Below are 21613 nucleotides of genomic sequence, written 5' to 3'. Positions count from 1 at the left end.
TCACTGCTGATAATAAGATCAAGATTATTACCCCCTCTTGTTGCCTCTCTAACATGCTGCTGTAGAAAATAGTCATACAATAAATCAACAAAAGTTTTGCTAGTGTGTGAACGACCAACCCATAAGTTCCAGTCAATATCTGGAAAGTTAAAATTCCACATTATACAACATTCTGATTTACTATCCCACTATTTCTCTGTACAGTTGTTTGTTGTGCTCTATAACACACTCCCTCTCTCATTTTTGTATTCCCAGTGTTTACACACAAAACTGACTCAACATTGCAATGACCACCCATGCCATGTTAACTGGATGCAATGCCTTAGTTTTTATATCCCTCATAACTAACAGCATACAACTCCCCCCCCCCCCCTATCCTGTCTGTCATTTCTGTACACATTGTACTCCCCTTATTCAAATTCTGCATCCCTTATATCTGGGTGACACCAAATCTCTGATATCCCAATAATGTCTGCATTTGATGTCATGACCAGCACATCAAATTTATTTATTATGCTCCTGGCAATGGTGTACATGCAAGTATATAACAGGCAGTGGTGAAAGTGCTTCTTGCACTTTCACCACTGCCTGTTATATACTTGTGCTATCACAAGCAAAAATATTTGCTTGTGATAGTATTATAATAATATTTGTGATAATATTTTTGCACTCTTTCTATTTAGGTGTATTCACTGAATTGTTTGGACTATGTCAAAACAATTGAATTCAGCATAAATTTTGTATTAAAAATAAAAAAATCATACTTAGTAGACATATTATGATTATTATTATTAATTAGCATTAGCAGAGGCATATGATGCAAGAAAGCAAGCTTATGCAGCATCAGCCAAAAAAAAAGAAAAAAAAAAACCCTTCCACTTCACCCCTCCGTTCATTCAAAATACCTGTCCAGCTGAGCCTTAAATTTATTTAGGCTATCAACTTCCACAACAAGGGATGGAAGTCTGTTCCACCAACCAACCTCGCTGGCTAAAGGCAAATTTCCGCATGATAGTGACATATGATGCAAGAAAGCAAACTTATAAAGCATCAGCCAAAAAAAAAAAAAAAAAAACTCCCATGTCACCTGTCCACCCCCCCCCACAATAATTTGCCAAGTTCTTCCTTGAATTTATTCAAACTGCCCACTTCCACAACAATGCCAATTGGTTGACACTGTCAAGACAACTGAATATAACAAATTGTGCCCTAATTGTAGGAAAATCATAAGTAGCCAGCATATTCTAAGAGAAAACAAATTACAGAGACTAAATAAAGCACAAAATTCTATTTTTTTGTCTGGTTTATAGTTTATAATTGGTACAAAAAATAAGATAAGTCTTCTTTGCAAGACTACATGCAGAGTTTAATAAATAGATCTTGGGTTCCAAATGCATAAATAACAAACACACAAATTGTTGCAAATAAATAAATAAATAAATGAAAGCAGGTAAACCATATATACTAATATACAAAAAATCATAAGATGAAAAAAATAATAAAACAAAAGCATTTTCATTATTTTAAGTTTGTAGAATTTCAATTTATCAATTAATTACTCAACCAGCTCCCTTCAAGAATTGCATGACGTGTTTTGTCCTTAAGGCTTTAGGTCCTTGAGGCTGTCGCAGACATTCTTTCAGATATGCCAGATAAGCAGTGCTTGCAACCTGGAAGTCTAAAATGCTGATGGAACTGATATTTGGGTGACACTCAAGTGAAGTGAACCTAATTTTGGCAAAGTCTGGACAGTATGTGCCAGCCAAATCCTCTGCTTGCACCTTCACAATGGTGGGACTCTTAGTAATCCTGGGTATGCAAGCACACTGTGGGTGAACACCCAGGTGTGAACCAACGTAAGCAGGAGTCTAGGTGTGGCACCCACGCCACACGGAGGAATGCCGCCCCTCTGTGTTACCAGGAAATACTAAGTGGTAGATGACTCTCATCAACTGGTGAAATACCACCATTTTGCTTATTGGAGGATTGAAGTGGTGAAACCCATGTTTAGTCTCCAGAGCAAAGTTCCGGTCAACCCTCCCCCAACTCTTCCATCATGCAGTATGATTGATGTCCTTTGAGGTTAGGATGAACGTCACAGCAAGATCCAAACTTCCTTACATTTTGAGGGTACAGCTCTAAAACAGTGTTCGCAGGCTGGCCGCTAGTTAGTGCACTGGACCGAACCTATTGGTAACTCTCTAGGAGGCTTCTGGATTAGCTAGTGTATAATACTGCTGCCTCTACTTTCCCAGATAGTGAAAGGAGTCCAAGTAGTGTATATGTGGGGGGGGCATTGTCGAGGCCACGTTATGTTAAGGATCTCGGTATATTCTTACTATGTGTTCGCCATATCCAAAAATTTCATTACTTCATAGAGTCAGAAAACTGCTAACTTGGGGGGGGGGGAGGATACATGGGCTAATCGATTAATAGTAGTCACTGGCAGAGGCGAAAGTGATTCTTGCACTGCTTCTATTGGAATGAGCAGAAGCCTGGAAAACAAGGTGCAGGAGATTCCAGAGACTGTTGGGAGTCATTGCAGGACAAGTAAATACATGGGCTGTGTTAAGGTAGCTAAGAATAGGAACATGTGCATGCGTGTGCACCAATGCTAGGAGTTCGGTAAATAAATTTGATGAATTTGAGGTGCTGGTCAAAACATCAAATGCAGACATTGTAGGGATATCAGAGACGTGGTGTCACACAGATATAAGGAATGCATAAATGAATTTGGGGAGTACAATGTGTACAGGAAGAGTAGGAAGGGAGGAGTGGTTATGCTATTAGTTAAGAAACACAAAATCCCAGAAAGTACCACCAGTCGACATGGCTGGACAGTGCAGTGACAAGTCAGTTTGGTGTGACATAGGCACTGAGAAAGCAAAATTGAGTAGGAGTGTGTTATAGGCAGTGGTGAGCTGTGAATATTTTAACAATGGGCTCGCAGTTTTTCCAAATTTCTACCGAGTAATTTGATTGGTCACGGAAGTGATGTCATCCGCAGTTTCCACCAGAGGCGCTTCCCATGCTTCCACTACCAGTAGTGTGATTAGTGTGCGTGATGCATTATCAACAGTTGAACCATGATGGTTCAACTGTTGATAATCCTGCTAAGGTAGCTAACAAACTAAATAAGTATTCCACATACACAAATGACAAGTTATTCAGGGAGGGGAATGCCAGAAGTGAATTCAACTCTGGCAGTGAGCTAATGATTTTGTAACAACTGAGAGCAAAGTGGAGGAGAAATTGTTGAAGATAAACATAAGAAAGGCACCTGGGTGGATGGGATAGATCCCATCCTATCCAGTTATATTACAAGAGGCAGCAAAGGAAGTAAGCAAACCCTTAGCCATAATTATGAGAGCATCCTTGGACTCAGGGGAGATACCCATGGATTGGAGATGTGCAAATGTGACCCCAATTGACAAAGGAGGATCACAGGGTGACAAGTAATTAAAGACCTGTTAGTCTGTAATTACTTCTCTTCCAGGGAAATTAATGGAGGCACTAAATGAAGAAGCACTGCAGGATCATCTAGACAAGACTTCAGTTATAGCTCAGACACAACATGAATTTGTAAAGGGGAAACAAATGACCTTGTCTGACCAATTTGATTGGATACTATAACGTGGTCATAAAGGAACTGGATGCAAGGTATAATTTTGATATCATTTATTTGGATCTTAGAAAGGCTTTTGATACTGTTCCACATGGAAGACTGCTGCACAAATTGGAGCAGTGTGGCATTGGAGGAAAATTGCTGCTATGGATAAAGGGATTGTTGAGTGGGACAAGACAGAGTGGTAATCAATGGACACTGCTCTTCGTGGACTAATATTATTAGTGAAATCCCCCAGAGTTCAGTGTTGGGTCCATTGTTGTTTTCTGTATTTATAAATGATGATGATGTTATATCAGACTTAATGTCCAAGTTTGCAGACAATACAAAGGTCGGCAGGGTTGTAATGACACTAATGACAGTACGCTGCTGGAACAGGATCTAGAAAAGTTGAGCAGATGGGCTGAGAGGTGGCGACTGAAGTTTAACATTGACAAATGTAAAGTACTACATATGGGAAGCAGTAACACCAGGGTAATGTATCAACTGTGTAGTACCACACTAACAGTGGTAGAGAATGAAAAGGACCTGGGGGTAATTGTGCAGGCAGATATGCAGTTTTCTGAGTGGTGCAGATGGTCTGCAAGAGTAGCTCATGGTGTCTTGTCAATGATATACAGGAATTTTTCTAGCAAGGATAAGGAGGTGATTATCCCCTTGTATAAGGCAATGGTCAGGCCACAATTTGGGTACTGTATACAGGTCTGGAGGCCTCATTTTAAGGAAAAAGTAGAAGAAAAAGCTGCTGGAACGAGTACAGAAAAGGCCAACAAGATTAGTGAATGGAACAAAGTGTTGCTCTTACGTAGAAAGGCTTAAGTTTTGAAAATTGCAGTGTCTGGAGACTAGACACCTGTGAGATGATCTGATCGAGGTGTATAAAGCCTTGAATGGTTTGAGCATGCTCAATGCTGATGGGATTTTTCCTCTTGCTCAGAATAATCGCCAGAGAGGGCATAAATTCAAATTGAGGAAAGACAGTTGTAGGATAGATGTGCAGAAGTTTGCCTTTAGCCAGCAGGTGGTTGATTGCTGGAACAAACTTCCATCTTTCTTTGTAGAATTTGATAGCTTAAATAAAATCAAGGCAGAACTAGACAAACATTTGGAGAGAGTGGATGGGTGAAATGAGAAAGGTTTTTTTTTTTTTTTGGCTGATGCTATATAAGCTTGCTTTCATCCATCATGTACCTTTACTAATGCTACTTATTTGATATCTATTTTTTTCATGCTGAAAATAATCATAAAATAATTATACAACATTCACATCAAATATTTTATTTTCTCCTAAGTCAGTAATATGGCTACGCATAAATTCTTTTATAAGAATATTTGGTACTTGTCTATTACCTTCCTAACAGCATAAATTATAAGGCATCTAACAAAAGTAACTTACTTGTAAGTTACTCTGGAGGAACAGTGTAAGTTACAATGTGCTGATTATTCAAAGGAATAAATAAATCTTTATTGTAGCATTAAAATATTTATACAAGAGATGAATGGCCACGTTCCTTCAACAGCTAATGGCTAGGCAAAACAAGACTGCCTTGATTATGAAGGTGAATACACCTTCACTGCATATGTTATTTATAAGTATTAGATATGGTCGTCATGCTGATTTCATCAGTAGTAGAAGTATATGATGCAAGAAAGCAAGCTATAGCATCAGATAAAAAAAAAATCTATCCATTCCACCCATCTATTTGCTTGAAACGTCTGCCAGTTTTCTTTCAATTTACTTAAGCTATCAACTTCTAAGATGAAAGTTTATTTGAACAATCAACCAATTGCTGGCCAAAGGCAAATTTCTGCACATCTATTCTTTTCTTTCTCGATTTCAATTTATGAATCCTCAGGTGCATAATGTAAGCAAGAGGAACAATCCCTTAAGCAGTGAGCTTGCTCAAACCATTCAAGGCCTTATACACCTCATTTAGATCGCCTCGCAGGTGCCCAGTGTCCAGACACTGCAATTCGCAGAACTTAAGCCTTTCTTCATAAGGGCACCCCTTGTTCCACTCACCAATCTTGTTGCCCTTCTCTGACCTTGATCCAGCAGCTTTACATCCTTCCTAAAATGAAGCCTCCAGACCTGTATGCAGTACTCAAGGTGTGGCCTGATGACTGTCTTATACAAAGGGATAATCACCTTCTTATCTCTGCTGGTAAATTTCCTGTATATCGACAAGACCTCATGAGCTGCTCTGGAAGTCTGTCTGCCCTACTCAGAAAACTAGATATCTGACTGCACAACTACTCCCATGTCTTTTTCATTCTCCACTACCCTGAGTGTAGTTTGACACAGTTGGTACGTTACTCTGGGGTTACTGTTCCCCATGTGCAGTACTTTGCATTTGTCAATGTTAAAATTCAGTTGCCACCTCTTCGCCCATCTTCCCAACTTTTCCAGATCCTGTTGCAGCAGTGTACTGTCTTTAACAACCTAGCCAAACTAAATATCGTCTGCAAACTTGGATGATATGAACCCAACACTGAACCCCGGGGATTCCACAATAACAACAGTCCACGAAGAGCAATGTTCCATTGATTACCACTGTCTTCTCCCACTCAACCATCCCTTTATCCATAGCAGTAACTTTTCCTTAAGGAAAAGTTGCCATTTGCTCCAATTTGTACAGCAGTCATCCATGTGCAAGTTTCAAAACTATCCTGAAATCCAAATATGATATCAAAATTATTTTTTGCATCCATTTCTTTTGTGACCACATCGTAGTATCCAATCAGATTGGTCAGACAAGACTTCCCCTTAACAAAACCATGCAGTGTGTGAACTATAACTGCAGTCTTGTCTAGCTGATCCTGCAATGCTTCTTTAACCACAGACTCCATTACTTTCCCCGGAACAAAAGTTAAACTACAGACCTGCAATTACTCGTTTTACCCTTTAATCTCCCTTTGTGAATTGGGGTTATATATGCACATCTCCAGTCCATCGGGACCTACCCTGAATCCAAGGATGCTCTCATAATTATGGCTATCAGTTGGCTTACTTCTCTTGTTGTGTGCTTCCTTTAATATAATCCCATTAACTCCATGTGCCTTTCTTATGATTAACTTTTACAATTTCTGCAATTTGCTCTCAGTTATGACGAAATCATTTAGTTCCCTGCCAGAGTTTGATAAGCTTCTGGCCTCCACTTCCCTACCAATTCCTCATGTGTGAATGCAGATGCAAAATACTCATTCAGTTTGTCTGCTACATGAGCAGGATCAACAGTCGAACCATTGATATCAAGTGGACCAATCTGATACATCCCCTTCCTTCTAGAGTTTACATAATTAAAGAAGTCTTTGTTTTGCTTTGCATCTTTCATCAAATATTTCTCGTAATCTGCCTTCACTTGCCTAACCCCCTTTGTTACTTCATTACAGACTAGCTTACATCAATTATAGTCTTCTGTGTCGCCTGATACTTTATATGCCTCCCATGCATTTTTCTTCTCTGCACAAGTCTCATTAGTTCATGTGACATCCATTTAGGCCTAAACCTTGAACAGTATTTCTTATTTGGTATGAAAAGCCTAGTAGCTTCCAAGATTAATTCCTTTAATGCTTCTTATTTAGAATTTGTTGTTGGTAACATCATCGGTTGGTCCCACCGTATAGGATTTAAAACCTACTGAGACCACTGTGGTAATCTTAAACCAAAGCAAAAACTCTTCCCTTTTATCCTGATGGTAGTTACATTTTTAAGTAAATCCCACATCAGTACACTGTGATCACTGCCATCTGGTGGTTCCTTGATGTGCAGATTCTTAATGCATGAATACTCACTGCTGAATACCAGGTAGAGTATTACTCCTTCTGGCCGCCTCTCGAACGTGCTGCTGTAGAAAACAATCATCCAGTTAATCTACAAAAGTCTTGCTAGTGTGCAAGTGACCAACCCACAAGTTTCAGCCAATACCTGGGAAGTTAAAATCCCCCATTATAAGCTGATTTACTGGCCCACTCTATTTATCTGTACAGTTGTTCGTTGTACTCATCACAATCATTATGGCTGTAACACACTACTACTCCCATTTTTGCTTTCCCAGTGTTTACGTCCCATGAAACTGACTGAACATTGCATGTCAACTGGGTGCACTCTCTTAGATTTTGTGTTTCACTAATAGCATAACCCCTATCCTGTTTGTACACATTTACTCCTTTAATTCCAATTCTGCATTCCTTATATCTGCGTGACAGCACATGTCTGATATCGAAACAATATCCAACGGTGATGCCTTGACCAGCACTTCATATTCACCAAATTTATTCACTATACTCCCAGCATTGGCGTACATGCAAGTATACATGCACCTGTTCTTACTTTTAGTTACCGAAAACGATAATTTAATTTAATTAAATTTATAAGCTATCTTAAAAAGAAAAAAACATGGAAAACTGAAATTGCAACAACCTACGTCAATCAGCACTATATCCTTTGTATACAGGTGAGAATGGCATGCTTACCAACATAAAATGGTCCCATCCACTACTATGCTGCCTATGGACTGTTGTTACAGTGGTTATACTCCTGCATGACCACTAGGTCAGTAGACTTTGCAATAAATAATCAATACAAACATTAATTGTATTTTGCAGTCACAGACTTGAACTCCAGTACAATCAAAGAGCACGTGCTACTGCATTCATGCTCCTGAAAGTTCTTCCCCACCATGTGGAAAAGGCCTAGTTTGAATCCCACCTTGATGGAAGGAACTTTTACAGGCTTTTTTTCACTATGCAACCAAGTTTCAATCTTGGGCAAAGACTGCATGGTTTTACCTTTCAGAAACTCAGATTTTTGTCCAGCAAATAGGCAAACCCATAAATGCATACCATTACAGATACAATATATAGGTACCTCATAACCTTCATTATTTTGTATTTAACACATATACATCATAACTCCTTGTGAGAGTAACCAATGTCTTTTTATGCAGCAGGTTTCCAAAATTTGATAAAACAATAAGACAGAAATGTAAAAATATTTTTGATGATTATGTTTTGGGGGGAAAAAAATCTATGTTCAGGGCAATTTCCTGGTTGCTTCTTCCCCACAAAAGTAATGACTTACTGACTCTTGCTTGGAAAGTGCTGTTACCTGGGTAATTTTACTAAAAGAACAAAGAATTCAATAAAAGTTGGTTGTGCAACCTAATATTTGTGTTGTTAATATCACAGTACCTTAAGCCAAGGATATAAAAATTAAATGGCTTTTACTTTTTAATTCCATCTAATTACAGAAAATTTCCTGTTTTTCTCTTTCAGGAGTAGTCTCCATCTTCGGAATTTTTTTCGTTTTTTTCATCCCTGAAAACGTGGTCACCCTATCAAATTATCAAAACAATGTTCAAAATAAATTCCTTTGAAATGAATGTTGTTTACTTACTTTTTAAAAATATCTATGAGAAGCTTGTTTTCATCTTTCTTTATATTTCTGGAGCCAGCCTCCTTTCCTAAGATTACCTCCTTTCTAAATTTTTTATTTAGATGTCCATCACGTTCAATTTTCATCCCTTCTAAATGATCTGGTGGTTTAATCAGATCAATCGTTAATCGAGTCTTGGAAACTGTTACTGAACTGTCCTGTTTAATATTGAACTTCTGAAGCGAGCCCGAAGTTTTGTTGTCGCGAAGCGCTTTCAAATTACTTCCGTTAATACTTGATGTATTTAATGGGTACTGAAGGGATTCAGCTATTACGTTTAAAAGTACCGCTCCCTTCAATACCGAAGTTACTGTTAAGCTTGAGTTTTGCATTATATACATTTTTCTTTAACCCATAAAAAAACTCGTTTTTGGCAATATGATAGATATTTTATTATTAACGTGATAACAAACGAATTGTCTTACCAACATCTGCCATTACAGTTATCAAAAAAAAAATAATAATAATAATAGTAAATAAATGATAAATGACAAGTTGCCACGGAAACAATCCTAAAATCAAAACCTACCAACCATTCATCGCAAAATTAGTAAACTAGGGAAAAAACACACAGTACAAACCTACAATATAATCACCTCTACCAAAACACAGAATAGTAAGATACTCTGTGTACCAGATTGGGCGAAACCGCAGCGCCGTACGTGGAGGAAAAGATGAATTTCAGTAGTATCGTTTTCGTTTTCATTGAATTAATGTACGTGACACTGTTATGGGCATCAGGAATCTCGAACACTATCAATAAGTCAGTTTATTATGACACAGAAAAGCAACATAAAGCATTTGTAGCAGGTAGGGCATACATAAATTTCAGTATTTGGAAAATTAAATGCACAGGGCATAATCCTTATGGGTTTTGATAATTACCTATACAGTATCGGTGTAAACACACCATAGTTAACCCATATATTTGAACTACGTATGTAGCATAGGGGGCATCGTTTTAATTGTATCTCATAATGTGGTTGCCTTCACAACGAGATAGCTACTATTGCATTACTTCAAATAAATAACGCTTCTCTAGTAGAGAAGACTACTGTTATTTATTTTCAGCGGTACCACCACCCAGACGATCGTAGTAGTAGTAGTAGTAGTGGCATGTGATGCAAGAAAGCAAATGTATGAGCTTATGCAGCATCAGCCAAAAAAAAAAAAAAAAAAATCACACCATTCCCTCCAAATGCCTGTCCAGTTCCTCCTTAAATTTATTCAACCTATCAACTTCCACAACGACAGATGGAAGTTTGTTCCAGCAATTAACCACCCGCTGGCTAAAGGCAAATTTCCGCACATCTATTCTACATCTGTCCTTTCTTAATTTGAATTTATGCCCCCTTAGGTTCGTAATCTGAACAAGTAGAAGGATCCCATCAGAATTCAGCGTGCTGAACCCATTCAAGGCCTTATACACCTCAATCAGATCACCGCGCAGGTGCCTAGTCTCCAGCCACTGCAATTTGCAGAACTTAAGCCTCTCTTGATAAGAGGATCCCTTCATTCCCCTCACCAATCTTGTTGCTCTTCTCTGTACACGCTCAAGTAAATCTACATCCTTCCTAAAATGAGGCCTCCAGACCTGTATGCAGTACTCAAGGCGTAGCCTGACCATTGCCTCATACAGAGGGATAATCACCTCATTTTCCCTGCTAGCAAAATTCCTATATATCATTGACAAAACCCCATGACCTGCCCTGCAGCCTGTCTGCATTGCTCAGAAAACCTCATATCTGCCTGCACAATTACTCCCAGGTCTTTTTCGTTTTCTACCACCTTAAGTGTAGTACCACACAGTTGGTACGTTTCTCTGGGGTTACTTCTACCCATATGCAGTACTTTGTCAAGGTTAAACTTCAGTTGCCACTTCTTAGCCATCTGCCCAAATTATCTAGATCCTGTTGCAGTAGCACACTGCCATTACTGTCATTAACAACCCTGCCAACCTTTGTATCATCTGCAAACTTCGACACTAAGCCTGATATACCTTCATCAATATCATTGATAAATATACAAAATAACAGTGGACCCAACACCGAACCCTGTGGGACTCCACTAATAACATTAGTCCAAGAAGAGCAGCACCCATTGATTACCATCCTCTGTCTTCTCGCACTTAACCATCCTTTTATCCATTGTAGCAACTTACCCTTAATACCATTCTGCTCCAATTTGTACAATCGTCTTCCATGCGCAACAGTGTCAAAAGCTTTCCTGAAATCCAAATATATGATATCAAAATTATTTTTTGCATCCAGTTCCTTTGTAACCACATCATAATATCCTATCAAATTTATCAGACAAGACTTTCCCTTAACAAACCCATGCTGTGTCTGAATTATTGGTGCAGTCTTGTCTAGATGATCCTGCAATGCATCTTTAACCAGCGACTCCATTATTTTACCCCGAACAGAAGTTAAACTAACTGGTCTGTAATTACTCGTGTCACCCTTCGATCCCCCTTTGTGAATTGGGGATACATTTGCACATCTCCAGTCCGTGGGAACCTCCCCTGAGTCCAAGGATGCTCTCATAATTATGGCTAAGGGTTTGCTTAGTTGCTTTGCCGCCTCCTTTAATATAACTGGATAGATCCCATCCATCCCAGGTGCTTTTCTTACGTTTAACTTCAACAGTTTCTCTTCCACTTTGCTCTCAGTTATTACAAAATCATTAAGTATCCTGCTACAATTTGGTAACCTTCTGCCATTTTCAAACCTTAATAATTCCTCACGTGTGAATGTAGATGCAAAATACTCATTCAGTTTGTTTGCTATCTGAACAGGATCATCAACAGTCCAACCATCGATGTCAAGTGGACCAATCAGATTCATCCCCTTCCTTTTAGAGTTTATATAAGTAAAGAAATCCTTGCTGTTTTTCTTAGCATCTTTTGCCAAGGATTTCTCGTAATCTGCCTTCGCCTGCCGAACCTCCTTTGTGACCTGATTACAGATTAAATTATATCTGCCATAGGCTTCTGAGTCGCTTGATAATTTATATGCATCCCATGCATTTTTCTTCTCTGTTACGAGTCTCATTAGTTCATTTGACAACCATTTAGGCCTAAACCTTGAACAATATTTCTTAATAGGTATGGAACTTTTAGTAGCATCCACGATTAATTCCTTGAATGCTTTCCACTTAGCATTTACTGTTGGTAACATCGTCAGTTGATCCCACTGTACAGAATTTAAAAACTGTCGGAGACCACTGTACTCGCCTTTACGGAAGCAAAAACCCTTTCCTTTACCCCTGATGGTAATTAAATCTTTAAGTAAATCCGACGTCAGTACACTGTGATCACTGCCACCTAGTGGTTCTTTTATCTGCAAATTCCTAATACATGAATGATCACTGCTGATGACCAGATCAAGAGTATTACTTTCTCTGGTTGCCTCTCGAACATGCTGCTGCAGAAAACAATCATCCAATAAATCCACAAAAGTCTGACTAGTGTGTGAGTGCCCAACCCACAAGTTCCAGTCAATATCTGGGAAGTTAAAATCCCCCATTATAAGACATTCCGATTTAGTAGCCCACTCTATTTCTCTGTACAATTGTTCATTGTACTCATTCGAGTCATTAGGCCTATAACACACTCCTACTCTTATTTTTGCTTTCGCAGTGCTTATGTCACACCAAACTGACTCAACAGTGCACTGTTCATCTATATCAACTGGATGCACTTCTTTTGATTTTATGTTTTTCTTAATTAATAGCATAACACCTCCTCCCTTCATATCCTGTCTATCCTTTCTGTACACATTGATTCTCCCCAAATTCCAGTTCGGCATTCCTTATATCAGTGTCTCTGATATCCCAACTATATCCGCCTTTGATGTCTTCACCAACACTTCAAATTCATCAAATTTATTTACTATACTTCTAGCATTAGTATACATGCAAGTATACATGCACCTATTCTATGTGTAGCCACACCGCAAATCGTGCTGTGGCAATATGTGTATTGTGCTGCGGCATTGTGTGTAGTGGGTTGTGGCTATACGGTGAATTTCTGAACTGCAGGTTTTCCTTATGCAAATTGCGGTTACCTAAGCTCAATGTAACAAGACTTGCTACGGTTTGGTTACGAAAATTGCCTAAAATATGAAATGGAAATAAACCGAAGTTGGCTAAATACTGTAGCAAGCTCCGATCCATTTATCTTGTAGTAGCTATCTCGTTGTGAAGGCAACCACACCTTCATTTCGAAGCTGTGCGTGAATTTAATGTGAAAAAACCCATTGGACCAGATCTATTAAACCAAACAAATGAATTATAAAATTCAAACCATTTGTCCCTATTAGACTTAGAAAAGCAAAAAAGGCAGAGGGAAATTAATAGTAGGAGTGGAAGAGGAAAAGAAACGTCGTCGAAGAATGAAAGGGACTAACTCTTCAACTCACACCACTCAAAAACTCATAAATTCCTCCAATAGGTAACGCTTCCCCAGTAGAGAAGACTGTTGTTACCCATTCTCGAAAACTCCGTGAATATCAGGCTTCCCCCCCCCCCCCCGATGACCGTTTCGAAGCTGTGCGGCTTCATCATCAGTGGGCGGGCAGGTACCCAGGTAATACAACAAGCCATCACAGTTGCGAAGTTCGTAGCCGTATGGTCAGGAGCGGGAGTGCAGTAGCACACGCTCTTTGAGTAGACCGGGGTTCAAGCCCCTGACTGCTGAATACGGTCGATTTGCCAACCCGCACTGGACCAGCGTGGCAGATTATGGTCCATTTTCCCTCACCATGAATTGTTGAGGAGGCTTGATAATCCTGCAGTGGGTTGATAATGGCTGCACTTTACCTTTTTCTTTTATGAGAGATGCCAAAAGGGTGTGGTGGTAATGTATTTGGAAAATTAAATGCACAGGGCATAATCCTTATGGGTAATGCAATAGTAGCTATCTCGTTGTGAAGGCAACCACATTATGAGATACAATTAAAACGATGCTCTCTACTCTACATACGTAGTTCAAATATATGGGTTAACTATGGTGTATTTACACCGATACTATATACATTTCAGTATACGACTACGTATGCCAAACAATTTAGCTCAGTAGTCTTTACCACTTAAACAAACGGTCAAACGCCGGTGTGCAGTCGCATACGTATGAGCTGAGAGTGGTTCGAACACACAGCATAATACAGATAATCAAATCTCATACACTACGATGGTAGTACGAAAACAATTTCAGCACGCGAGCGGTTACCTAGGTAAATCGGCTGTTACAGGGGACCTTTAGGCAGCGCCAATGTCTGTAGCTTTGCAGAGCGCTACGGACATTGTTGCAGCGTGGTTTGCGGAGGCTACAAGATAAATGGATCGGAGCTTGCTACAGTATTTAGCCAACTTCGGTTTATTTCCATTTCATATTTTAGCCAATTTCTGTAACCAAACCGTAGCAAGTCTTGTTACATTTAGCTTAGGTAACCGCAATTTGCATAAAAAGAAACCTGCTGTTCAGAAATTCACCGTATAGCCATAACCCACTACACACAATGCCGCAGCACAATACAGATATTGCCACAGCACGATTTGCGGTGTGGCTACACATAGAATGATTTGCACTGAGCTACTGACTTCTGCGGCGGTTTTTTTTTTTTTTTCCTTTTACTTCACTTAGCCAATGGTCTGCGCGTGGTATCGTCACCGTCCTCCCAAAACCGGGTGAAAAAGGCCCGGGTTCGAATCCCGTCGATGACGCAAAGAACATTAGTGGGCTTTTTTCACTCCGTGGCTGAGTTAGCGGGTCTCAGGCGTAGATAGCAAGGCTTTTCCCCCCAGAAAATGGGGGTTTTTCGTCCAGCAAACAGGCAAATCGACCAGAGAACACACGCAATGTAAGACAAAATAAATATATGGGTAGGTGTAATCATTTACAGGGGACCCTAATAGCACATATATATATTTTTTTTCACTTAGCCAATCATTCACTCCCACCGTATCGATCAGCTGTATCAGAAATATCACTGCCTTCTTCAGAACATGCTGAATGAAATTTATTCATAATAGAAATACATTGTGCTGCCACTTTATTAGGTACACCTACCTAGTAGCGTGTTGAGCCTCATTTAGCCGTCAAAACAGCCTGAATTCGTCTAGGTATGGATTGAACAAGAAGTGAAAACGTTGTGCAGGAATGGAGTACCATGCAGACATGAGTGTATCACGCAGTTCCTTGAGATTCGACGGAGGTGTAGGCCTAGGGCGAACAACCCTTTCCAGCTCATCCCAAAGATGTTCAATACGATTGAGAACCGAGGACTGAGCGGGCCACTGCAGCAAAGAAAAGTCACTGTCATGTTCCTGGAACCATTCCATAGTGATTCGGGCTTTGTGCACCGGCACATTATCCTGCTGGAAGTAACCATCTGACTGAGGATAAACTGTCCACATGAACGGATGCACTTGGTCAGCAACGATGTTTAGGTACGATGTGGCATTCAGACGTGAATCTATGGGTGTCAATGGACCCAATGTGTGCCAAGAAAACATTCCTCACACCATAACACGGTCCCCACCACCTTGCACAGTAGTCATCAGACATGACGGATCCATGGATTCATGTTGTTTTCGCCAAATTCTGAGCCTTCCATCAACATGATGCACCAGGAACTTCGACTGGTCAGACCAAGCAACTGTTTTCCAATCCTCGATAGTCCAGTGCTGGTGTTGCTGTGCCCACAGGAGGCATGCTCTCTTGTTCTTCATTGATAACAAAGATACGTTATGTGACCGTCGGCTGTTGTAGCCCATTTGCGACAAAGTGCGACTGAGTGAAGTAAAGTGTGTAAAGTGTATTTAGGGTCATACGGCACCAGAGGTTTCCCCCATCTCCGCGTTGTTTACATAGTGATGGTTGTGCCAGTTTGCTGGAAATGCCAGAGATTTAAAAGTTTATGGATATTGTATATGTGTAGTGTCGTGTACCGTTGTTCATCTGGTCATTTACCCGCTGGACCCCTACTGAGGCCCAACGTTGCCCCACTTTCGCCCCGTGGAGGCAGACCAGGTACATCAGTATTATAATTATTTACTCTGGCAGGTCCTGCCACCTAATTTCCTGAGATTTCAGTGGCTAGGACCTAAAAAAAAAAACAAAAAAAAACAAAAAAAAAACGTAAAGTGTAAAGTGTGTTTAGGGTAAAAGGGCACCAGGGGTTCCCCCCATCTCCGCGTATTTTACATTGGGGGTGAACCAGTTGACTGGAAAAACCAGAGATTTAAAAGTGTATGGACTTTGTATATGTGTGATGTCTTGTACCGTTGTTCATCTGGCATTTAGCCGCTGGGCTCCTACTGAGGCCCAACGTTGCCCCACTTACGCCCCGTGGAGGCAGACCAGGAACCCAGTAGTCTGTTTCACTCTGACAGGTCCTGCCGCTTAATTTCCTGAGATTTCGGCGGCTAGGGCCTTTAAAAAAAAAAAAAAAAAGAGTGAGAGAAAAAAGAAACGCGTCGATATATGGGTTAACTATGGTGTATTTACACCGATACTATATACATTTCAGTATCTTCTGGTTATCTTTTAGGTAAAGTGTAAAGTGTAAAGTGTGTTTAGGGTCAAGCGGCACCAGGGGTTTCCCCCATCTCCGCGTAGGTTACATTGTATGTGAACCAGTTTACTGGAAAAGCCAGAGATTTAAAAGTGTATGGACTTTGTATATGTGTGATGCCTTGTACCGTTGTTCATCTGGTCATTTAGCCGCCAGACCTCTACTGAGGCCCGACGTTGCCCCACTTTCGCCCCGTGGAGGCAGACCAGGTATCCACTTGAATATAGTTCACTCTGGCAGGTCCTGCCACCTAATTTCCTGAGATTTCAGTGGCTAGGACCTAAAAAAAAAAAAATAAAAATAAAATAAATAAAATAAAAAATAAAAATAAAATAAATAAAATAAAAAATAAAAATAAAATAAATAAAATAAAAAATAAAAATAAAATAAAAAAAATAAAATAAATAAATAAAATAAAATAAAAATAAATAAAAATAAATAAATAAAAATGTGATCACGTTGAGGAGGAAGTGCTAGGAGGTCAAAAGAAATGGTGGGCGAAATTGATTTTCACTTGTGGAATTTAGGTTGTGTGGGGCGTTCACTAGCGTGCAGGTAGAGTGGGGAGGGAGACTGAAGACTGGGGGGGAGATAGATAGAAGTATGGAGCCGATAGGGAAGACAACTCCAGTTTACAGTGGGGCATGCCCATGCCCCACCAGAAGGAAAAGAAGGGGTGGCGAGAAGGGGAGGTGACAGCAGGGCTGTCCCCTCATCCCCCGCCAGGGACGGGTAGAAAGTAGGCCAGGCAAGGGAGCTGGCCTATTTGCCCACAGGGCATACATGTGGGGTGGCTTCAGTCGGGCGCCAAGGCGTCAGGGCTGCCCCATTTGGTATTCCCAGGAGTGGAGTGAAGATATCTCTGTCCAGGTTTTCAGTCCAGGTCTGTATGACATTTGTGCAGATCATGCTTCGTCTTTTATTAAGTAGTTACTCGTGGGATCCAGGTCCATCCACTAGTGGATATTCAGTAGGATAGGCTTCAGTCACAGTCAGGGAGGACTCCCGAAGGTCCGATTGTAGTCAATGCATTTGGTTAACAGTTCTCAAATGGAATCGGTGTCCTCCATCGGTCAGTATTTGGGAGAGTGCAGTTCAGGCACAGTCCAGTTTTATCTTGGTTCATCATTTGTTGTGATTGTTGTTGTATTTATCCTAGTTGTCCTAGATTTTCCGGCAAAGGAAGAGTCTGGCGTCTTACAAAGAGGCACTGAGCAAAGTTGGTTAGGGCATTGTAGGTTCCCTCGTCCTCCAGTAGGTAGTGCTCCTGATTTTTGGGGTTCTTTTAGGTAGAGGTACAATCGCTTAATTTTGCTAGACCAAGTTATGGGCGTAAGGTCATTTAGACATGTTAAGTTTTTGGTGTGTAGGGCTTTCGCTAGCGTATAGGTAGAGGGGGGAGGCAGAAAGCTGGGAGAGAAAGACAGAAATATGGGGCCAATAGAGTAGGTATCCCCAGTTTTCAGTGGAGCACGCCCCTGCCCCACCAGAGTAGAAGATATGGGGTGGAGAGGAGGGGAGGACGAAAACGTCCCACTTCCCCCGAAGGAAGTAGGTATAAAGGTGAAGGGGCTAGAGTGCCCTCTTCAGATGGCCATATGGCTATTGGCAGCTACAGTTGCATTTCTGTTTTCAAGTTTCTTCAATCATGGGGCAAGCTCCGTCCTTGTGCTTGTGTCCCTCATCTTTAGTTTCAGCCCTTATATTGTCCTGGCAGGTGTCTCAATAGTGGTACTTGATTTCAGTCATTGTAGGTGGTGATTAATGTCTTTCTCCTGTGACGAGGTCTTGAAATGGGATTCCAATTCTTTTGGTAGGTATTTTATTTTTGTTATAAGTATCCCTCTGAGGTCGTCATATTGTGGGCACTCGTACACTATGTGATTCCAGCTTTCTGTCTCCCCGCACGTACAGTTGGGGTCCTCAGTGAGTCAGAATCCGTGCAGCTTCTCATTGTAGGGTCCATGTCCTGTTATTATAGATGTCAAATGGTACCCTGGTAAGTACCAGGTCGGCTGTTTTGGGTAGATTTTCTGGAGGTCTGGTAGATATCTTCTGGTTATCTCGCCCTTGGTGGTCTCCGTCCATCTTCTCTGCCATAATTTTAGCAGGTGGTTCTGTTCTGTAGTCTAGTTCTTTCTGTTTTTAGGTTGTTCGCTGGGTCAGTTGTGTAGTCCAGATGTGTGGCCGCCACTCCCCTAGATAGCAAGTATAGCAGACTTGTGCAAACGACCTCCAGATCCAAAGGAGCGCTCCAGCGAGTACCTGCAGTGCTGGGCTACTCACTGTACTACTGGCACGCGTCGTAGTTAAGAGTATCGTCCTTTGGATCATGTCCAGAATTCTTCTATTCACTGCCAGTGCAGTTTTTGGGAACCAAATTGCTGAGGTATAAGTAATTGCTGGGAGAAATGTTGTATTGTGACATATCGTCAGGGTTCTTTTTTTGAGTCCCCAATCTTTCCTAGTAACTCTGGCTACCAGTGCAGAATAGCTCCTGATTTTTTTCTTATGTACTTTAGGTGCGGCTGGAACGAGAGGTTTTTGTCCAGGACCACGCCTAGGTACTTAAGTTGGTTTACAAACTTAATGATGACATTGTCAATTTTTATTTGCGGCGATCGTCGCAATTGCAGGGTTCCTTTAAGCAGAATTGATGAGGTCTTCATGGGTGAAATTTTGAGCTGGTGTTTTGCGGCCCATTGCTGGAGTTGCTGCAGCACCTAGTTTGCTTGGGTTTCCAACTAGGCCCGGGAATCCGCTCCCACGGTCAATATCAGGTCATTAGCGAATGTTTGTGTCCTGACGGGTCCCAGATCCGTCACCAAGAACTCATCTAACACCCTATTCCACAGGAGTGGTCCCAGCACCGACCCCTGCGGCCAGCCTCTGTGCACTTCTCTTGTGACCTTTTGGTATTCTACATCGATCTCCACTATTCTATGTGATAAATAGTTTTCCATGACCTTGAATAGGTTTGTTGGCACCCCTGCCTCCCTCAACCTCGCCAGGACGCCTGGCCACCAAAGTGAGTCAACCGAGCAAAGTCAACTGAGATGAGAAGCAGGTACTTGTTTCTACATTCTTGCACCGTCCTGAGTAGGTTTCCCAGTGCGTCCACTGCCGAGGTCCTCTGGCTTGAAGCCATACTGATTCGCGGCATCGAGTCCAGATTTTCCGTAGTGGGCAATTATTCTTTTGTGAAGTACTCTTTCAAATACTTTACTTACCACCGAGAGCAGTGCGATTGGTCGATATGCATCTGGGTTTTTTGTTGGGTTTTTTCGAATTAGTGTTAAGTTGGCCGTTTTCCAGGCCTTTGGAAAGTGGCGGGCTTCTAGGCATCTGTTGTAGAGGGTGAGCAATAGATACGGTGCGTATTCAACAGTTTTCTTTAAGATTTCAGGCTCAATCATATCGAGACCTGGGCATTTCTTGCTTCTTACTCGACTAGTTGCCACGTTGAGCTCGTCATTGGTAAAGGGGGGGGAGCTCCATTGCCTGATTGGTGTAACTGGCACTGCTCTCGCATATTTCGCTCTGTGCTGGTAGTATCGGCATCGCTGGTTTCATATAGATTGTGTCCAATATGTTGTCCATCGACTGCTCCCAGGTCGTGGTAAGGTTTCCCTGCCGGGTCCTGGTGGTGGCATTTACATCCCGTCTGGGCATTTTGTTGGTGGTTACCTTATAGACTAGGCCCCAAGGGTCAGTGTTTCCTTCTGTGGATACTAAGAGCTCCCAAGAGCGTCTTTTGCTCTTCTTAATGGCATCAGTATAACGGTTTCTTATCTCCCTATATTGCTGTCTGAGGGCTTCGACTTCGTTTGCAGGCCATGAGCTGTGTGCCCTCTGAAAGTCCTTCCTTGCTTTTATCGTGTGCTGCTGGAGCGTGGCAATTTCTCGAGTCCACCAGTGTACAGCCCCCAGTTGGGGGTGTTTTTTTTCTTATTGCTTGGTTACTGATAGTTGTCATCAGTTCCGTAGTACCTTTTTGCAGGTCGTCTGGGCTGTTAAATATGTTCAGGGTTAGTGGGTTACTGTTGATCGCTGTGGCCAATAGTTCTTTGAATAGCGGCCAGTCCGCTTTGGCAACTGCATATCTATGGCATCGTTGGTTGATTGTTGTTGCTCTTGTCATTGTTCTTGTTATTGTGCAAGTTATAACTCGGTGATCCGAGGTGATCCAGGCTTCTTCCACCTTCCAGTCGGCCACGTGGTTCGCCAGGTTCCTATTGGCTAAGGATATGTCGATTGTGGCCTCCCAGAGGGTGTTACAGAATGTCGGTAACTGGTGTGGCAGGTTTAAGACCGCTAACTGTGATCCTGTCAGGTAATTCTCAAGCTGCTGTCCATTTGCTGTCCCTTTTCCGTGATCTGTAGCGCTATACCATAGCGGGGAGCGGCAGTTTACATCCGCGCCTATTATGATTCTTTCGTTTGGCAGGGTATTCTGTAGGTAGCGTAGGTAGTTGATGGCGATCTCTATTTCTTGTCCCGGTTTACTGTATAGAGCCACCACGTAGAGGGAACCCAGTGCTAGTGTAAAGTGTAAAGTGTGTTTGGGGTCAAACGGCACCAGGGGTTTCCCCCATCTCCGCGTAGTTTACATTGTCGTGTGATACAGTACACTGTAAAGGCCAGAGATTTAAAAGTGTATGGATATTGTACATGAGTAATGTTGTGTACCGTTGTTCTTCTGGCCATTTAGCCGCCAGGCCTCTGCTGAGGCCAGACGTTGCCCACACTTCGCCCCGTGGAGGCAGACCAGGTACACCAATATTTTAAATAAGTACTCTGGCAGGTCCTGCCACCTAGTTTCCTAAGATTTCAGTGGCTAGGACCTAAAAAAAAAAAAAATAAATAAATAAATAAATAAATAAATAAAAATAAAATAATAATAATAAAAAATAAATAATTAAATAAAGTAAAAATTAAAAATAAAAATAACTAAGTAAAAAAAAAATAAATAAA

The 21613-nt window shown here is 41.2% G+C and overlaps 1 protein-coding gene across 1 annotated transcript in view; it reads right to left on the bottom strand.

Moving 5' to 3' along the window:
• Nucleotides 1–9481, bottom strand: part of myd (stromal cell derived factor mayday) — a 181130-nt gene extending 171649 nt beyond the window's left edge. The window contains exon 1 of the mRNA XM_090382877.1: nt 9024–9481. Within this exon, the coding sequence (XP_090239003.1) occupies nt 9024–9403 (380 nt within the window). The 5' untranslated portion in view covers nt 9404–9481. The remainder of the gene's footprint in view (nt 1–9023) is intronic.
• Between the last annotated feature and the right edge of the window lie 12132 nt (nt 9482–21613).

The sequence above is a fragment of the Mastigoproctus giganteus genome, chromosome 10 (genome assembly GCF_048544385.1).
Source record: "Mastigoproctus giganteus isolate SK-2022 chromosome 10, ASM4854438v1, whole genome shotgun sequence".
Classification (NCBI taxonomy): domain Eukaryota; kingdom Metazoa; phylum Arthropoda; class Arachnida; order Uropygi; family Thelyphonidae; genus Mastigoproctus; species Mastigoproctus giganteus.
This window is presented reverse-complemented; position numbering and strand designations above follow the sequence as displayed.